Source organism: Diadema setosum, chromosome 1 (genome assembly GCF_964275005.1).
Source record: "Diadema setosum chromosome 1, eeDiaSeto1, whole genome shotgun sequence".
In the NCBI taxonomy this organism is placed as follows: domain Eukaryota; kingdom Metazoa; phylum Echinodermata; class Echinoidea; order Diadematoida; family Diadematidae; genus Diadema; species Diadema setosum.
Genome location: NC_092685.1, coordinates 6,998,511 through 7,018,453, shown reverse-complemented (window position 1 = coordinate 7,018,453; position 19,943 = coordinate 6,998,511). Strand labels below are relative to the sequence as shown.

The 19,943-nt window shown below is 38.7% G+C and overlaps 1 protein-coding gene across 1 annotated transcript in view; it reads right to left on the bottom strand.

Moving 5' to 3' along the window:
* Positions 1-4,324: 4,324 nt before the first annotated feature.
* Positions 4,325-19,943, bottom strand: part of LOC140226309 (WD repeat-containing protein 26-like) — a 48,615-nt gene continuing 32,996 nt past the window's right edge. The window contains exons 3-13 of the mRNA XM_072306807.1: positions 18,604-18,660; positions 14,865-15,001; positions 14,427-14,524; positions 12,891-13,050; positions 11,422-11,560; positions 10,112-10,252; positions 9,116-9,235; positions 7,996-8,141; positions 6,772-6,980; positions 5,831-5,998; positions 4,325-4,996 (exon numbers count right to left, since the gene is read on the bottom strand). Coding sequence (XP_072162908.1) covers positions 4,971-4,996; positions 5,831-5,998; positions 6,772-6,980; positions 7,996-8,141; positions 9,116-9,235; positions 10,112-10,252; positions 11,422-11,560; positions 12,891-13,050; positions 14,427-14,524; positions 14,865-15,001; positions 18,604-18,660 — 1,401 coding nt within the window. The 3' untranslated portion in view covers positions 4,325-4,970. The remainder of the gene's footprint in view (positions 4,997-5,830; positions 5,999-6,771; positions 6,981-7,995; positions 8,142-9,115; positions 9,236-10,111; positions 10,253-11,421; positions 11,561-12,890; positions 13,051-14,426; positions 14,525-14,864; positions 15,002-18,603; positions 18,661-19,943) is intronic.

The window sequence follows — 19,943 nt, the reverse complement described above, 5'->3', positions numbered from 1 at the left end:
ATCATGTGCATAGAATGGAAGGAGCAGACAAAAAAAGAGAGTTCATCAGTTGAGCACACAACACAAGGTGACCATGAAATGACAATGATATCAAACACTTCAACCTAAAAACAAAAACAATGAATAAAGGCGGTGCTGTAGAAACTACCATCAACCCCCGTTTTCACTGGCAACTACACAGTGTGTAATGCTTATGATTCTCTAAAGGGATTGTACAGTTTTGGTTGAGACCTAACTTCAGGTTTCTAACATTTTTGGGTGAGATAATGAGAAACCTCTCATGAAATATGAAAGAGCATGTACATGTAAGTCCAAGTGGAAATCAACATTTATTCCATAGAAATTGGTTTTGAAATGGCTGAGGTACCCAAAACAGAGCAATCCCAATAGAAGGTGGTACCAACTTGTACAACGATCGTTTGTTTTACTTTGTTTTGGGATATCTCAGCCATTCCGAAACCGATTTTTACCAAATAAACTTTGAATTCCTCTTAGAATGGTATGCTCTGTACTATTTCACAAGTGTTTTCTTGATATCTCGCAAAAAGCTAAAAACCCAATCCTCATCTCCACCAATACTATACCATCCATTTAAGTACCCTTCCCTAGAGGGCAATTTTAAGTGTTGGTGAAAAAGAGCCCCCAACAGCATTCTTTCCATACCTCCTAACCCTCCCCACCCATCCCCCAGCTCTTTTCAACTCTGATCCACTTCTCTTCCCTCTTTTTAGAATGGGGGAAGATTACCTCAAACAGCAGACTGTTCTTTATGAAAGTGGTAAAAATAAAAGGAACAGAGAAAACAAAAGTGGGGTAAAATCAGATATCTATTGAGAAATATCAACTGTTCTAAAATTAGAAAATCACTCAGAACAGACAGCCATTTGTTGGTAGGACACAATAAAATGGTCATTTTGTTCATGTGAATTTATACATATACACAATGTACTTGTCATCACTTGTGCGGACTGTCCACTCATTATAAAAAGAACAACAAATCTGAAAATCTTATTCTTGTCAGTCTCATGTTACATGAATAACATAATCTGTTTTGGGGAAATGAACAAATATGATGTACTCATACATGTGTATCACAAATTAAGATTTATCTCCTGCAATAAAATATGACATCATAAACAAAATAAATATATGTAGGAAGGAGTTACACACAGGAAGGGATTACTATTAAATCATGATGTACATGCACTGATACATTTACATCATAATCTAAAATTAATCTTTGTCTGACAGAACGATCTAACAAGACTCATAGCTGTGCATTCCCTGAATACAACATAAATACCAGACATGAATAAAATGTCATAAAAAGAAAAGAAAAACAGACTCAAATTGTTCTTCCCCTTTTGTTAATTTCTTTCTGCCTTGACATTAGTAAGCTTTGATGGACAAGAGAAATGGGAAGGATTACACACAGAGCCATCAGAGTCACACAACACAAATACACCTCAAGGTGGCTAATGGGACACCAAATGGGCACAGGTAAATGATGATACCTTTTGTAATAAGTGTACGGTATATGGTCAAATTTCAACTAATGTTTGTTATTCACAACCCTGTCCTGTTCACTGCTTGCATACAAATAGTTTCTTTCTCGGGAGTAGAGATTTCTTGAATCTGTTGACTACTTTGACTTGGTTGCTCAGGACGCAAGAATAGTGGGAAAAGAAGAGACACAAGATACAAAGACAGATGAGGTGACGACGGTAGGGACAGTGATAAGAGTGCAGCATCATAGTTACCGTAGCAACGGATGTTGGAGTTAAAAGCTCGAGGAGGAAAAAGCATTGAAGAGCAAGAACAAACCACATATTTTGTGAGCACATTACAAATCCCCAAAAGTACCAGGGAGGTGGGAGAGAGATGGTCTTCCACCTCCCTGAAAGGATAGCACTGCAGGTGGAATGTTTGGCATCTTGCGCTGTTCACTTACGACAAAGCCCGGCCTCTATCATCACTTGCAGAGAGAGATGTCTACTTTGTCAAGGAGGCAAGATGTTGAAACAGATGTGACATACATATTGGCATTTCACGTTTTCATCAGCGCTGTTCATTACTGCTATGTCATTCCCAAATAAGTAGCTATCAAGAAATCTGTAATAATTTTCATATCAGCGCACAGAACACAGGAGCTGTTACCAGCAAAAAATGTTCTCACTGTGTAATGTTCTACTGACCTGCTTGTAAACAGACACAAGTAATACCTACGATATTGCCGTACCTCAAAACTCTTCATAATCAGTGAACCACAATGTTTGCCATGCATCTCTTGGCCGTCAGTCAATATACTGCTGTTTCTGTCATATCATACTTGTGCAAAAGAACAATCTAAAAACTCCTACAGCTGTGCATTCCCTGAATATGACATAATTACATGACATGAATAAAGTGTCATAAAAAGGAAAATAAATTGCTCAATTTGTTCTTCCCCTCGTTAATTTCTTCCTGCCCTGAGAGTTGATATTTCAAATCAAAGTCCTGCTATTAAAGCTGGAAATGAAAATAATCTGAACGATGAATCTCACTCAGAAGACTCATGACATTTTTACCAAAATTTAAAGCAAATGAAAAATAATGCAAATACCATCCATATCAGTGGTACAATTGGGTGTCCTTAAATTCACAGTGTGCCGTCTGAAGGAAAGCATAAAATTTCCTAATGTTGGTTACTAAACAGAAGAAACACAATTGCCAATAGAAGGAAGAGATTCACTACAGCCAATAGTGCCGACTAAATCCATCAGTCATATACTTTTTGGTAGTATAAGTGGGGTTGGTGAAAAGCACTCACTTGTTTGAGTTCATTGTTTTGTTTTTCTTGAATACCCACTGGAATATCTCGAGATTCTTTCATTTTGCAAGATACTTTTCCTGTTCTGGAAATTACGACAGAACTACTCTTATTCAAAACAATATATGATGAACCTGAAACACTCAGAGGGTGGTCAATACAGGACAAGATTGCTGTAACTGACCACAGACTGACCACAGGCCAGTGCTTCAATAGCCCGAATTCACAAAGGTGGTATAATTGAAACCATGACAAAGACCATAGTTTTGTATGGGGCGCCAAGTGTCGTAATGGCCTATCCTTATGAAATCAGTAATTTCATCGATTTTGTCGATGAAATGTTCCTTTCATTATGAAATGTTAACATTATGTCGACGAAATGACTGATTTCGTAACGAAATAGGCCATGTGACACTTGGCGCCCCATAAAAACTACAGCCTTTGTCCATGGTTTAAACCATGGTTTCAATTGTACCACCTTCATGAATTCGGGCCAATGTGTCCTGATTCAGTTGAGATTCCACATCAGCATGCTAGCATGCAACATATTTATGAAATCAATGGATAGACCATCTCCAGTGGGCTCTCCATTTACTCTAGGAAAATACCACTTGTATGCCAGCCACATCTCGTCTACATCTTCCAGAGATCATTTCCTCCATAAATGAAGGGAGAGATGACACACACACACACACACACACACACACACACACACACACACAAGAGAATGTACCAACCCTAATTTCTCCTCTACAGACAGTTCAGATAAGCAACAAAGTATGTAACAAAGAATAAGACTAGAAAAAGGACTTAATATTAAAAAAAAAACTAAACAATAACTTCACATTCATCATTACTACATGTCTAAAATTTCAGTATATTTGCACTCTTTCATACTTTTCAAAATCCTAATAAAATTCCCATTTCCTTTGACAATACACATTACACATGCTCCATTCTCCTTCACTTCAAGACACTCGGGCAAATACTGAACTTTTCTGAGCCAACATTTTGTTCACCAAACATCTGAAATTGTGCTCTTTACAGCAATCTGACACTATGCTCAGTGTCAGAACAGATGCCTATACACAGTGGCAGCTAGCTGTGTTACACTTTGTGTGACTTACACATTGATGCCAGCTACTGATGTACATGCCTAATGTCTCACCAGATGCAGAACAAGTTTTCATGCAACAATTTACATCAAACACTGTTTTTTTGCCACATGTCTGACACCTCCTGCTCACAATTCTTGAATCTGGCCAGAATTTGTGTGTCAGAGGGCTTTGTGTTCTCCCCAACAATTCATAGTTCAAATTCTGTACATACACACCCATGAGCACACACGCATACAAACACACACACACATGCACACACGGACACACATACACAATATCTAGCCATGGATTACATTTGAATCTTCTCCCATAAAGAATGGGAAGAGAGAGATAGAGAGTTAGAGAGAGAGAAAGAGAGAGAGAGGGGGACGTGTTGGTACAGCGATGTAAAGCTTTGAGTGTTGAGATGTGAGTTGTACACTTGCAACTGCCTGTATGTTCAGCACACGTTTCACTCAGCACGTCAGATCATTTGTACAAACTTCTCTGATGCTCTATGACAAATGTAACACAGGTTTCCGAGATGAGTCAGTACATATGAAATCTGCCTCCAACTTTTTTTTTTTACCGGTCGCATAGAGACCGGGAAACGCAGCAGCCACATGGGAGATGAAAGCGAACAGTCACAACATGCCACAGGCCGTGATGCTCCCCAGCAGAAATAAGAGTAGAATTGAGTGCAGTCCTTGTCAGTTGCATGGCAAAGCGAAAGTTTCACATCATTTTGTGCATCACATACAGGTCTTCCTGTTTAGAAAGTGTACCTCCTCTCTCGTCATCATTCTGACAATGAACACAGTATCATCGCCCCTCCCGGCCTCTCGTTTCCCCTCTGTCATTCCCGCGGAGGTGCCACGCCCTATGTTTCCTGCGGAGGTGCCACGCCCTATGTCCAGATCATGCAGCCAACCTAGCAGCTGGGCACCGGGGCGTGGGTTCCCATACACATGTCCTTCCTCCTGCACACTGTGAGAGCATGTCACACATAATATTACAATCCTTGGGGTATCTAGTCTCTCTGGTCATCCGGTCATCTGTCTCCGTCAAACCTCCGTGCTACCGTCACTTTCTGCAAGAGATGCACATAGAAGAAGGAGATACCCATCACAGTTTTGAATACTCATCACATTGCAATTCTCCACAAGTAATCTGATCCACAATTAAAAATCCAAATTTGTCCTCTTACTAACCACCCCAACAGACTTCAAGTATGACATCTTGAGCTCCTAAAAGAATTATGTGTTTGACATGATAGTCTGAGAATACAATATACTGATGATGAAAACTTAATAGTTTGCCAAGGGGGGGGGGGGGGGTACGTGAACAGCGGTGGACTCATGCCAGTTTGATGCTGACAGCATAAAAGCTAGAAATATCTCTTTTCAATTCCCAGTGGCATTCAACCAAATACTGCACATATTCCTCCATATGAAAACCAAACAATGCCTTCCACAGTCAAAGAAACTAAAAGCATGACCTGCTAAATAATTTCACGGCTCATTTTTAGATGCTTGCCTACAATGCACCATTAAAACAAACAAAAAACACTACTTGCAAATGGTGCGTTACATCAAATGTCATTTCGAGGTAGAATTTCGTGAAATCAAGGAAACATGAAAAGAATGGCAACATCCCTCAGAGCATGAACTCCCTTTTTATATTCGTAACGCTGAAAATGTTGATAGGTTTAAGTCATTGTTGAAAACTCATCTGTTTACACAACCTTAATTTTGCTGTTGTTGTTGTTGCTGTCGTTATCATAATATGTACATAATGCTGTATTTTGTTTTTACGTTAGATATATTATTTTTCCCCGATTTGATGCGCTTAGAAACATCAGTATTAAGCGCTATATAAATGTTATTCATTATCATTATCATTATCACAATTCAGCATTCCTCACCCGAGGATTCGTCAGGTCCCCAAACCCTGATGGTGGTGTCGTCTGAAACGGAAACTAGCATGTTGGGAAGCACTGGATTCCACGCCACACAGTTGACTGTCCTGGTGTGGCCCTGCAATACTGAAATTGGCAACTCCTGCTTTGTGTGCCACACATATACATTGTTATCTGCAACAAAAAAAAAACAGGTAAGAAGTCATTTGACATTGCCGGAACACATACATACACACACGTCTGAGATAGTGACGGTGTGACAATATATCATGCATAGCAGTCACTAAGGAAATAGCTGATAAGGGATGTCTATACCTTTAAAACCTTATATCTATCTTGACAGCATTTCTCACATAGTCATAGCAGGACCTCTTTTTATGTCACAGAATTGATTGCATACCTTGTTATACTTGATACCTTTTCTGAATCCACAAATATTCAAGAAATTTCATATTGTTTTGTTTCTCACTTGATCAAAGTGAAATACATGTCTGTACCTTGAATTTCTGTTGCAATTTCTGTGAAGTTTTGATAATGTTTACTTTTCCTTTGTTTTGAATGAATTCAGTTTATCTACATGGTTGAAATAAGGCAGAAACTACATCCAATTGTGGCAGGAAGTATGACATATACATGACGGAGGGACTTCGCACTTAACGTTAAACCAGTCCATTTGAAATGTCAAGAGGCTTTGGATACAGTAGGTAAAAAGAATAACAACAGGACAAACCCTAGTGAATCTTATCCTCTGGTCCATCAACACAACATGCCATTAGTTTACATGTGCATTTAATAAAAATTAAAATTAATGAAATCAAACCAGCTTGAACACAAAATTCTTATCCATCACTCCGTCTAATGAACTTGCATCACGGAAAATACACACAAAGCACTAAAACAACCACTGCTAACGATGGACCTGCTTTTTTGAAGTAGTGGGCTCTCACCTTCACTACCACTTGCAACAAACTTCTCATCCACCCCACCAAAGCAGGAGTGTATCGTGTAGAAGCCGTGCGTGACCCCCTGGAACTTGCGTATGAGCAGCTTGTCCTTGATGTCCCAGAGGTGGACGCCCTGGTAGGCCACGCTGAGCAGGGCCTGGCGCTCATCTGAGCTGATTGTGAAGGACATGATGGAGTGGTCTTCCTGCAGACTGGAAAGGACAACAAACAGAGAGCATGTTAGAAAGATATTATTCAGAGGAGTGAAGGTTCAGGTGTAAGTTTCTTCAGTTTGTCTCCCTCTACAAATGAAATTTGTTAACCCATTGAGGACGGTTTGATATTGCTACAACATGCATTTCCCATAAACACCTGCTCGAGTATACTCGGGACTCGTCCTCAACAGGTTAAGATCGCAAGTGCTGATCTGTAAATTAACAAACATGTCGGGAAAAAGGAACCAGTGGGACTCGAACTTGTCATCTACTGCTCTCCGGGCAACGACACTACCACCAGGCTGTCCGTGGTTGCTGGCAGTGACACGATGAACATGGAACAAATACCCAAGCTCCCAAATTCCGACATTGTTATGTTAAGTAGTCTAAGGCAGACAAGGCACATTAAATGAAAGAAAGATATTATTCAGAGGGGTGAAGGTTCAGGTGTAAGTTTCTTCAATTTGTCTCCCTCTAGAGTATGTTTCAAAGAGCAACAGGAGATGATAGCATTTAAATTGTGGAAAAAAAAGACACTCTTGATGATCTGCCACTGCAAACGATTATTCCCCCCCCCAAAAAAAAAAAAGAAAAAAAAAAAGAAAAGAAAGAATAGAAGCTTGCCACACCATCCCCAGGTAAAGCCTCACAGTTAATGAGACATAGAATCATAATCACAGATGTAGCATGATAGTTTTTCGTTTAACTCTCGACTTTGTTCCTCTTTTTCTACAACCAGCACCACCACATGATCACACCACTCAACAGGCTGACAAAGTAAAAATTCTGAAATATTTGTAAATACAGAATGTAATATAACTGGGCCCTATTTCGCTTTCCCTTGAAATAAATATTATTAATATACCAACTTCAGAAAAAAAAAACAACATATTTCATGTTCATTTCAGCCTCGGATCAAAACTTTGTGACACATACACAGGATGATTAAAAAAATATGGTCCCAAGCAAAACCTTACAAATGGCTGATGGTTAACACCACAGATGAACTTACACATGCTGGTCTGTGAGGTCATCAAAGTTGTATGCCCTGATACGATGATGAGTATCAGCTGCTAACACTGTCTTGCCATCTTTCTTCATACACAGACATTGGACTCGGACTCCCTCCCAAGTATCCAGTACATTACCATCTAAATCCTGGGAAGGGAGAATGAATTGCCAGCAAATAGTCATATTTAAATGAAAAAAAAGGCAGATCCATTGAATTTCTCATATCTATTCAGTGAGAAAAAAAGCATGCAGAAAGAGAAGAATAATAATTAATAGGAACGACAAAGTAAACACTTGGCTATCAGGTAATCTACTCATTATTTTTAACATCCTATGAATTGGTGAAGCAATTAACTTCCATTCTGATCAGGGATCACGTAAGGTGTGAAAGATACAAAGCATGCATCATCACATGCTTGTCATAAATTCCACGGATGTGATCCTTGAGTGCATTTTTTCTTTTCACAGCATGAATCCTTATTGTGGATGATTAACAGCAGTCAACCCCGCAGAGAAACTTCTCAACTGGCAAACTGTTAAAAATGGGATACAAAGAATGTATCTACACAATGGCAGCAATTCTCAAGATCAGTAGGCATACATTAACTACGCATTAACTGCAAGTACACATTAACAAAGTATTCTGTCTCTGTTGGAAACAGATTAATATGAAGACTGCACATTGATCATTCAATGAGTGACCAATCACACCTTGCAAATATGAAAACACATACTGCATAGGTTGTTACATTTCACAGTATCTTTTATTTTGGCATATTTGGCGAGTCAACCGATATTTGCTACATCAACAACTGTCAAAAATATTGCCTCCCCATGACCAAAATGTGTTTGATATTGTGTCCATGGTGAGGATGCTTCTTTTCCATTCATCAGTTTGGTTCTTGTCTCCACAAATTCAACCACAGGCAAAGTTGTCCCCTATGCAAAACGTTACACTCACAAAACACATGGTGTATTTCAATATGAAATCGAGTCAACAAGTGTCGAGTACATGACAGAACTCAGACAACATACTTCTATGGCCCATCATAATTCCCACTTGTTCATGTGTGAGCCACTATGAAAATGGAGGGAAAATTGGATAGTAAAAATCTACTCACGCATTGATAGAACTGCCCTCTTGTCCCACCCGTCACAAATCTCCTGCAGTCAGCATTCCATGAGGCACTTGTCAAACAGTCATCAGCTGACTGACTCATCTTGGGTTTCACCTCACCCGTCTGTCAACAAACGAAACAGGCAATCATTATTTCATGGTGAGCTGCTACATATAAAAATCATACAGTAAAAAATCTTCACTGTGATCGCAGTGTTCTAGAAAGCCCGGCCTTATTGTCCATATTACCCCAGCATAACCAGGTACCCATCTTTACACATTGGCTAAGGACAGACAAAGTAGATAAAACTTTTATCCACGGAATTTTTGCACAGTAAGTGTGCTGGGCAGGACAATTAAACTTCCGAGATGAGTCAGTACACATGCAATCTGCCTCCACTTTCTTTTCTTTTTTTTTTCTTTTTTTTTTGGGGGGGGGGGGTAGTTCTGCTGCAATTACATGCACTGACTCTTGAATGGCGATTACAATAATATTTTTACATTTCCTTCTCTAAACTTTGATTCATTAACTTTGCCCCTTGTAATTTCACTGCTTTGATCTACAACAACACTCTCATGAGTACCGTGAATAACGGTGTATTAATGGCACCCCTTGTTTTGGCCGTCAGGGGAAAAAAACAAATATCTGCCTGGGCATATCTCTTCATATTTCTGTTTCTGAACATTAGATCCGATCTTCCTCATGACGTGATAAAGTAATCTTTCTGCAGGGTTGAACGAACGTCTCATACATAAAATGATTTATCCTTGTTTTTCTTTGATGCCAACTGAATAAAAGGAATAAAGAATCATAATGTTTGAAATCATACCAGTAGCTATTGGGTGTCGGTATTGGCTGTATTGGTGTATAAACCACACCCTGAATTTAAACCTGTTTAGTCAGGAAAAAAAGTGCGGTTAAAACACCATTATTTACGTTATGCATTTCCGATATTTCTCTGTAGATTGGTCATTTTACGTCTTCTGTTCATTTCCTCACCTCCACATTCCAGACCCAGAGTTCAGAGGAGTCCTCCGGACCACACACTATGAGGTATTTACTATCAGGACTCCACGCTAGGAATGACACGCCAAATGCGTGACCTTCCAACGTCTTCTTACGCTTCAGCTCCAGCGTTTCCTGCATCAAAAAAAAAAAAAAAAAAAAAAAAATGCATGCCCTTCAGGAAGATGTTTTCAATTGTTTGTAAGCTTCATTTATTGCCCTTATAGTGATGATAACTTTAAATGATAAAAGCTCCCATACAGACCACAGTTTATAAAAGTTACATGGATTTCACTGCCAAGTGCCATGTGAAGCTGATCCAAGAGCAATAGATGCAGGTTTGACATTAATGCCTTAAAAGTCTTGGGTGGTGACATCTAACTCCAAAGAAATGTCAATGAACAAGACAGTTCCTAATACTGTGATGGCACGGCTATCATTTTACTGCAAAGATATGGCAAAAATCTTGATTGATCCACCTCAAAATGATTGGCACTGACTTTGTACAGTCTATGTAGATTTAACTTTTTAGTCACCAATAAAAGAACATTTCATGAAAACATAAGAGAAAAATAAAGAATAGTTAGGGAACCCACATATTGTGATTACACACTACACTCTGTAATGGCTTCCCAACCCCATCCCTCACACACATACATACTTTAACCTTCTTTCCGGATACCCATTTTTACAGCCAAAGAGAGGAGAGCAACTCGGACCCACTGTCTTGCTCACAGATACAGGGGTTGAACTTTGATCCCTACAAGTGAAGCCAGTGTGCAGTCCAGTTTATGAGACTACCAACCATCACATACACTGACATAATTTACTGTGTGCCATGAGTTCGAATTCTTTATCGGTTACGAGAAATACTCTGACATTTCCAACACACACACTGGCATATTTGACTGTGTGTTACAAGTTGGAATTTTTAATCCATTACCAAAATTAAACTGAAATTAACTGGCAATACAGGTTGTGTGTGTGCACATTGTTTCCAAATCAAACCTCCTTCTAACCTTGCAATATATCTTTCTGACTTTATTTCTTTCATTCAATACATCCTTTCTCTCACACACACAAATGCTTTTGGTGCTTTAAGTGATGCTTTCCTGGAATACCTAATGATAAGTCTTTGATATTTTGAAAGGAATTCATTGATTAAAAGGTAATAAATGTAAAAAGCTTATCAAGCATTTGCCATTCATTTACATTTGTGACCCTTTATATAAGACACCATGACATACAAATGCAGTTCATGAGAAAAAAAAAAGCATTGTCAAAACTGTTCATGAATATCTTGCCTTAATGACATCCCATATTATAACTGTCATGTCTTTGGACCCTGTGGCCAGCTTCGTCCCATCTGGAGAAAACTTGCAATACCACACCTCATCGCAGTGGTCATGGAGAATTTGATGTGTCTTTGATGGAAACTGATTCCTGGTGGCACAATGAAAGAGAAACAAATGGTATGATTTCACACCAAACACAGGATACAAACATACACAGTATACACTTAATTACTTTAAACATACACACTCAATTACTTCAGACATATACCCAGTTACTTAAAAACATAGCTGATAGCTTGGTGTATCAACCAATAGAAATTCATCAATATCAGTTAAAAGTCCATTTTGTGGATAGCAATATTTGATGTAAATCACAATGTTAACACATCATGATGATAAATTACATCTGAAAATGACAAACAATGCAGAGACTCTAACCCCAATTCAAGCACCTTCTGATCTGGAGATTCTCCCACCTCAACCCCTAGCAAATGGGAGACTCCAATTTGATGTGCGCAAAGCGCCAAGTCCCTTGGGTCATTAGGGTTCTAGATGCTCTCTCGTGCTATCTCAGGCTTATTTTTCAGCATGCGATGGCACTAAGTAAGTAATAATTCCATGATTCAAATATATATATTTTGGCTTCATAAAACTTCATTTCATATATCATATGTAGATGCTATTCATGCATGCATATGAAATTGACTGGCATGATCTACAAAACCATACAAGCGGGAGACAAAGCACAGGGCCCGGTTGGGAGAAATTTAATCTCAAGCGGGAGAATGCAAGATTTCGTGAAAATGGGCTTTTGGCAGGAGATCTCCCATTGAAAGTGGGAGAGTTGGGGTCTCTGACAATGAAAAAACTCCACAATTTTACATAATCATACTAGTACCTGAAATGCATAAATGCTATACAGTTCTACAAGCATACAGGAAAAGAGGAACTGCAAGGCATGAAAAAAGCCCCTTGTTTTTCTTTGACAAGTTTTGTTATTCACACGTGGGACAGAGAGCAGGGGTTAAAAATGTCCAATTGTACTGGATAGAAACATAAAAGGGGGGAGAGCATGGAGTGTCATTGTTTGTACGATGGGAAAGAAATTCATTTCTTTGGAAATTAGTCTTATCAAAATAAAAGGATAAGGTGCACTCTCAGTAAACAAAGCAGGTGCATCAATGTGCACAGTGTTTACCACCCTAGTGTCTAAGTGAGGACGTCAACATCCCAGTTGGGGAAAGACCCCTTTCTTCCCCAGTCTCTTTGTGACACTCACAAAAGGTGTCATCCTTGTGTAGCTAAAAGCTCCATCAAAACATGCTGGACATTAATGACTCCAAAAATAAAGACCAAGTGATTCTAAGTGCAGCCACTCCCCATCCCCCCTCCCCCAAAACATATGATTTGTATGCTGGTAGCTAACCCTCAATAAAAACCCACTGTTGAAACACAGTGTATCTTTAACTCCAACTTACCTACTGCACACATGGTCAAATAAGAGTGACATATTCTGGAGGGAGTCGTCTCCGTGCCTGGTATTGTGGAACGGACATCTTGTCTTCTGGAGGTCAACGGCCTGACCCAGCAGTGTGTAGAGACGGCGCGGTGGGAGCATCACAGATGCTGGCAAGAAAGCTGTTTAACAGGTGGAATAAACATACACAGATACACAAACACATTAGTCCACATGAACAAAACAAAAACAGAACCAAAGAAGAAAAACATATTTACAATATTCACCCACTCACCCAAACTTGAAATGACATTCAAGTTCTGGGGAAGGACTTTTTACATAAAACACAGAAATTTATGTCGCAAATAGTATATACAACCAACACATACTGAAGCCATGTGGACCCAGGGGGTGTTTCATAAAGCTGTCCTCAAAGTTACAAACGACTTAAGATCGACTGGTGATCAGTTCTTGTGCTGAATTATTGAAATTCTGATAAGTATAGCACATCAGAACTGATCACGAGTCGTTCTTAAGTTGTTCGTAACTTTAAGATAGTATATACAACCAACACATACTGAAGCCATGTGGACCCAGGGGGTGTTTCATAAAGCTGTCCTCAAAGTTACAAACGACTTAAGATCGACTGGTGATCAGTTCTTGTGCTGAATTATTGAAATTCTGATAAGTATAGCACATCAGAACTGATCACGAGTCGTTCTTAAGTTGTTCGTAACTTTAAGAACAGCTTTATGAACACCCCCCCCCCCCCCCCCCCCGATCAAAGTGACATTAATGCTGTGCTCAAGGACATCCTTTGCTTCCTGGTCTATCACTTCATGGCTTCAGGTCTGAAATTTCCTGTATTCACATGAAACCTTAGCCTTCGGTCATAGAAGACCACTGAATGCTGGAAATGTTTGCATGATGTTGGACAAAGGCACTAAATAAGATGCCAGAAAACACTGCATGATTCTAATCTAATCTTATCTAATCTAGCCATCTGTGAGAGTTTTACCCAATTCTCCACTGTTTCAGTGACTGAAGTCATCAGGCACTAAATGTTTGCAAAATAGTGTGTCAAAATATGCAATACAGACATGGAAGCCATGTACAGTCTGCACATTTCACATGCATCACTATGGAGTTTCTGGTCTTCTTAAAAGGCAACAGCTAAGAAGGAATCAAAATCCCTAATTTTGCACATGGGCAACTGAGATTGCATAAAATATGGTCGCAATTTATTGGAAGCTAAAATCAGTAAAGAGGTCTTTGAAGAAATCTACATGTCTTGTTTAGGTCCATATGGCTCTCATTTGATATGCTCTGATTTGGGCTGCAAACAAGCCCTGGAAAACAAAACAAAACACATGTGTTTATATTGTATAGGAAATATGCATAACATAAATGATTATACATATTCTACCACAAAATAAGAGAGTGAGGGGAGATTATTGCTTCTCCCTATTTCTATGAATTCACACAAGGACATTCACACACACAATATCTCTCTGAACTCACACTTAAACACACACACACAATATTTCTCTGAACTCACACTGAAGGTGCTCCATCAGTTTACTCCTGGATTCGTGACCTTTGCCAGCCCAGCCGGCTTTCTCACGCAGCTCATCCTTGTTGGAACACATCAGGAAGCTGTGAAAGGAATGGGAAATGGATCAGTAACAGTGACAGTACAAACAATCAAAAAGGATTCACCTCACCTATTGTTTCAAAGCAGGATTTTCTTCACCCCAGTAGGTGACTAACTAATCAATTGGCTATCCAACTGACTAAGTGACCAACTAACTGAATTACTCTCTGGCTGACTGGTTGATTGACTGAGCAACTAAGTGATGGTTTGAAGAACTACATAATTAAAGGATTGGCTGACTGACTTGACTTTAATTTGTATAAGATATGATACAAGCATGTATAAATTGTCAACAATCACAACTGTTTACTTGCATCATCTCCTGTCCTTGGGATGACCTACCTGCTGAGAAGATGAACCCTTTCTGTATTGTACTTGAGTGGAGTCAGCTCCTTGCGCAGGCAATCTAAGGCCTCCATGATGCTTCCATCCTCAAGGAGCTCTAGGAATTTCTGCTCAAGGATCAGGAATCTCATTTTCTGCAAAAATGTAAGAAATATCATATCTTATTGTACTGTATCATATCGTATCGTATCATATCGTACCGAACATATCATATCATATCATATCATATCATATCATATCATATCATATCATATCATATCATATCATATCATATCATATCATATCATATCATATCATACCATATCATATCATATCATATATCATATATCATATCATATCATGATTATCATATATATCATATCATATATCATATCATATCATATCATACCATATCACATCATCGTATCACATCACATATCATGCAATATAATATAAGGTACAGATGGTTTCACGCTATTGCATTAATGTGTAATCTCAGATTGTTGTGTGTTTCATAGTGTCCCTTTTTGTACATTTTCATTTTGTCATTGTTTTGTTTTGTCCCCTGTAAGTGCACTTAGTCCTTGTTACTGTACACTGCGCCTGTTGCCAACTATTCTGTAATGTTTTGTTTGAATGATAACAAACATTACTTCCAATGACTCAATCTTATTTTGTCTATGGGGTTCAGCTTCAAAAGGTCAATGGCCTGTTGCTGTTCCATTCCACACTCTCACTCTCATCCTGAATCACACACTTTAATTTTTATGTATATTATCATGTTAATGATTGTTTTATTCTGTACGTAATGCTATATTGAAATCACATTGATTTCATTCTATTTTTATGAGAAGTAGAAAATAAACTCGAAACTTGAAACTTGAACTTGTAACAAGGGAAAGAATTAAATCATTGTTGACAGAGCTGCCAACGTTCACACATTAAACGCTGTGAGATTCCAAAGAGCCATCAGGAAGAGGCCTGTGTGTTGCATGCATCTCAGTAGGCGATGATAATTTCCAAATCAGGGATGCTGTTACATCCTTTTGTCAGGATGAAAAAAAAAATGATTCCCCCCCCCCCCCCACTCCTTTTTTTCAGGGAGCATCTTCCAGGATAAGGGAGACTTGGCATCTTTGCATTTAGTCTGCATGAATTTCAATTAATTGACCTTTACGCCATTATTGCTGGACACCAGCAGGAATGATAGCATCTGCATTGAAACCACCTAGCAAAACAACGTAATCCACATGTAACAGCATGAAAGCAACCGATGCCACTGACCTCCTTGTTTAAACCACACATAGGTGGGATGATAGCATTAGAACTGATTACTTGTCACCACTTAATTAGGATCCACCCTTGAACTGTACTACTTTTCCCATTCCAAAACAACTTAACAGAGCAGGGTGCCACAAACCAATTTGCATGAGTATATTGTACACACTCATGAGGCTGCTGGGCTTGAGAGGATAACCTATAAATCACTCTGTTCAGCATCCAAAATCTAAGGAACTCATCTTTTGAACACAATTGGACGCCTGATTGATTGCCAAGATGGGCAGGTAGAATATGCATTTTTAGTTATGCCCTGCTGTGATGTCCCAGCTTAATGATTTATTTTAGTATCCACAGGCTGATTTCATTACAAAGAAAATGACCCCCCCCAAAAAAAAAAAAACAAAACAAAACAAAACAAAACAAAACAAAACAAAACAAAACAAAACAAAACAAAACAATCTTTATGCATAGTATCCCCTCTACAGAACAGGGAGTGGGTTGACATTGCAAAAAGATCTATGTAGTGAATGAAGCTCTGTTGTGCATTAAAGAGGTTTAACAAGCAATTATAGACCACATCAAGAAAACTCTGCAATCTCATTGGTCAAGAGCTCTGTGTTTACTTATACTGGCCACATGTTTGATATCAAGTAATTATTATGATCACCGATGATAGCCACTGTAAACATGCAACTGCGCACTTGTAGCAAGAGATGGCTAACCATGCTTCCAGTAAATTTGTTGTGAATCAGTAATTATTGGAAGCATGATTGCCAAAAAAAAAATGGATTCTTGGCCAAACTTTGTCAATCATTTTATAAAACAGATGATGCACTTCTTTTCATGTATCAGCAGGAACAGAGTGCATTTGGTTTCTATAGAAATTAGTCCACACCTATGAGATGTATGCTTACCTGATGCACACAATTCCTATTGACACACTCAGATGTGTGCATCATCTGTATATAGAAAGAGAAGTTCCTGAAGTTCTCATCCCTATCCATCCACTAGCATGCAATTCAAACTCCTGTATCATCCTTCACAAGCTATTTCCCTCACACCCACGCTACATTGATCAAAAATTACTTTTCATTACACAAACACACACACAAACATAAATACATGCACACACAAAAACACACTCATTTCATTGCATGCCATAAACTTCTCTGACACATGACTAACATCATGCCCACTGTCATTTGGGTGCAAGATGATTTTCTATAAAATTAACAAAGCTCTGCAAAAGCCATCAGCAAACTGGGCTCCATCAGACTATCCGATCTAGCTGATTACATATTTCAGACTTGATCCCGCTAGGAATATCTCGGAGAGGCAAAAGAATCACTTTGCGCTGGCCTTTATACTAGCAGATAGAGCCCCCTCTGTAAGACTCAGAGCCCTTTCTGCTTGGCCAACGAGTTTGTTTGTGAATGTGTGTATGAACATACTGATGCCAATAGAGTCATTTTGTCTGTTTAAAGGCATAATTTACCATTTGCAGATGAAACAAAAAGCCAGCATTAGTGCTTTAAAATAGTTCTAAAATGTGAGTTAGGGATAGAAACAACCACTGTAAAAATTTGAATCTGTGTAATCAATGTTAGGTGTTGTTGAGTACATAAGATGTGAACAATGGTTATCATTAAAAGTGTTTCCAGACTAAGCCGTCTACACTTACGGCTTATTGAGAAAAACACTGATATCTCCTGATATTTTAGGCTTTGTAGCGAAATTTTATATGGTAGGATGTTTTGTGATGCAACAGACCTACACATATGCATCAAATGTGACATCTTGAACATTTCTAAAATTGCTGCTCCCAAAGGTAAACCGGACCTTTAACAGCAAACTTAAAATGCACTACTTTCATGACTTCATGAAGTATATCAAAATGTATAGCAATACAGGGATTTGTCGAATGCACAATGCTGACTAGATGTGCAGTACTACATATGTGAAGTTGAAAATAAAAGAAATAATGCCTCCGGTGACGCTTCGTGGTGGAGGCATAAAAAGTTACACACATATTTGATTGCACGCAAAGTTAAACTGCTAGGGCAGCAAGTCTACTTGTACAGAGTACTGGTGCAGCATTGTATCAAGGAGGTACTATCAAGCTTGCCTGGTACTGCCTTGATTGTACTGAAATTCAGAGCATATCATGCATTGTAAAGACAAAAACTTTGACGTGTATACTAGTATTCTCCTTTCACGAACCTCAGCTCCTCGCAAATATCACGAAAGCTTCATGCACAAGAAAATTTCTTGTGACTGTGACAGTATACACCCATTCCAACATCTGAATATGTAACATAACCCTAAACGTATTAGGAATCAAGCATCAGAAACAGGACTAGAAATGGAATCTTTTGTATGTCTGAAAGCCCTCTCAGTGGTAGTGGGTAATTTGTAGATGGTATCCTCGCTGCCTGCTATCGCCATTGAGATCCAATCTCATCAGCCCGATAATTACCTTGGCTCCTTGAGGACATTCCATCAGCGATTTCAGCTCTTCCACATCTTCATCAGCCTGCAAACAGACAAGGGGAAAAAATGAAAGGAAAATTCAACACAAAACATTCAATATCTGATTTTAAATAATTTCCAGCATTGCAAAGAATGAATTCTATGATTGATAAATATCATATTCATCCATAATGAATTTTACTATATTCTGGTATCCTCTATATATGGAAATTTTCAAGGTGACGGAAATGTCACCATTCGATTCTGACCTGATGCAAATAAAGCAGACCATCTCACCGACCACAATATCAGTAAAAGTGTTAATATGCATCAAAAAAATCACTCCATGACTCTGCAGTGTGACAAAGTAAAAATCGTCCTCATCAATACTACCATCATTACCTTCAATCATACATCAACATTAAGACAATATCTGCCACTGATGATGTCAATATCATGGTTTCTATTTCACAGGCTTCATGGATGTGTCCTATAGTATAGCCCTAGCCAATTCTGTGAGCAGAGTAAACTCATCACACATGTCATGACGCTGGTATCATTATCTGTACGTATCATCAGTTGAAAAACAGAACAGGCAGTACTATACAGAGTTTGTACTTTTTGAACACCCTTTACCTTTTTACTACAGAGACAATTATCATTTGCCTTGTTTGTGTACATCCGAGTTTGATTTTTAATTGGAGATTCATCTACAACACATTTACACAAATCTGAAGAGGGCTGGCAAGAAATTCAAAACAAAAACAACATTTAAGTCAGCTGAAATAATTCCCCCTCCCCAAATATGTATTAATGAATCATATGTTTTCATTTCATAACAAAGCAGATAATTTTCACTCTGAACTTCTACACAGTAACAGTGCATGGCACACAAACACCACACACACACACACACACACACACACACACGCACACAATAATGCACAGGGCAAGAGGCGAAGAAGAAAATGATACTATTCGCCTTTAATCATTTAATCATCTGGCAGAGATGCAAATAAAAATTACTGACACAGAAGTAAGATGAAAAAAAAAACTCATCTAAAATAATTTTTCATTTCCTAATTGAGGCTATTACTATAGCCTTGGTGATTTAGGATGATCTGCACTGCAAGGAGCTGTAATAAATCCATGCAGACAAATAGGCACCCGGCGCTCCCAAGCTACATGTAGCTGACTGCATGATATCATTTTAATTTTGCCACTGTGCCAGGCTGGCTTGAGCCTAGCTTGAGCACTGCTTGAGCCTGCCTCACAAGACCAAAAATAAATGTGAGCAAAAATTTGAATAACAGCAGGCTTTCCAGTGTGCACTGTATCCTCCAATAT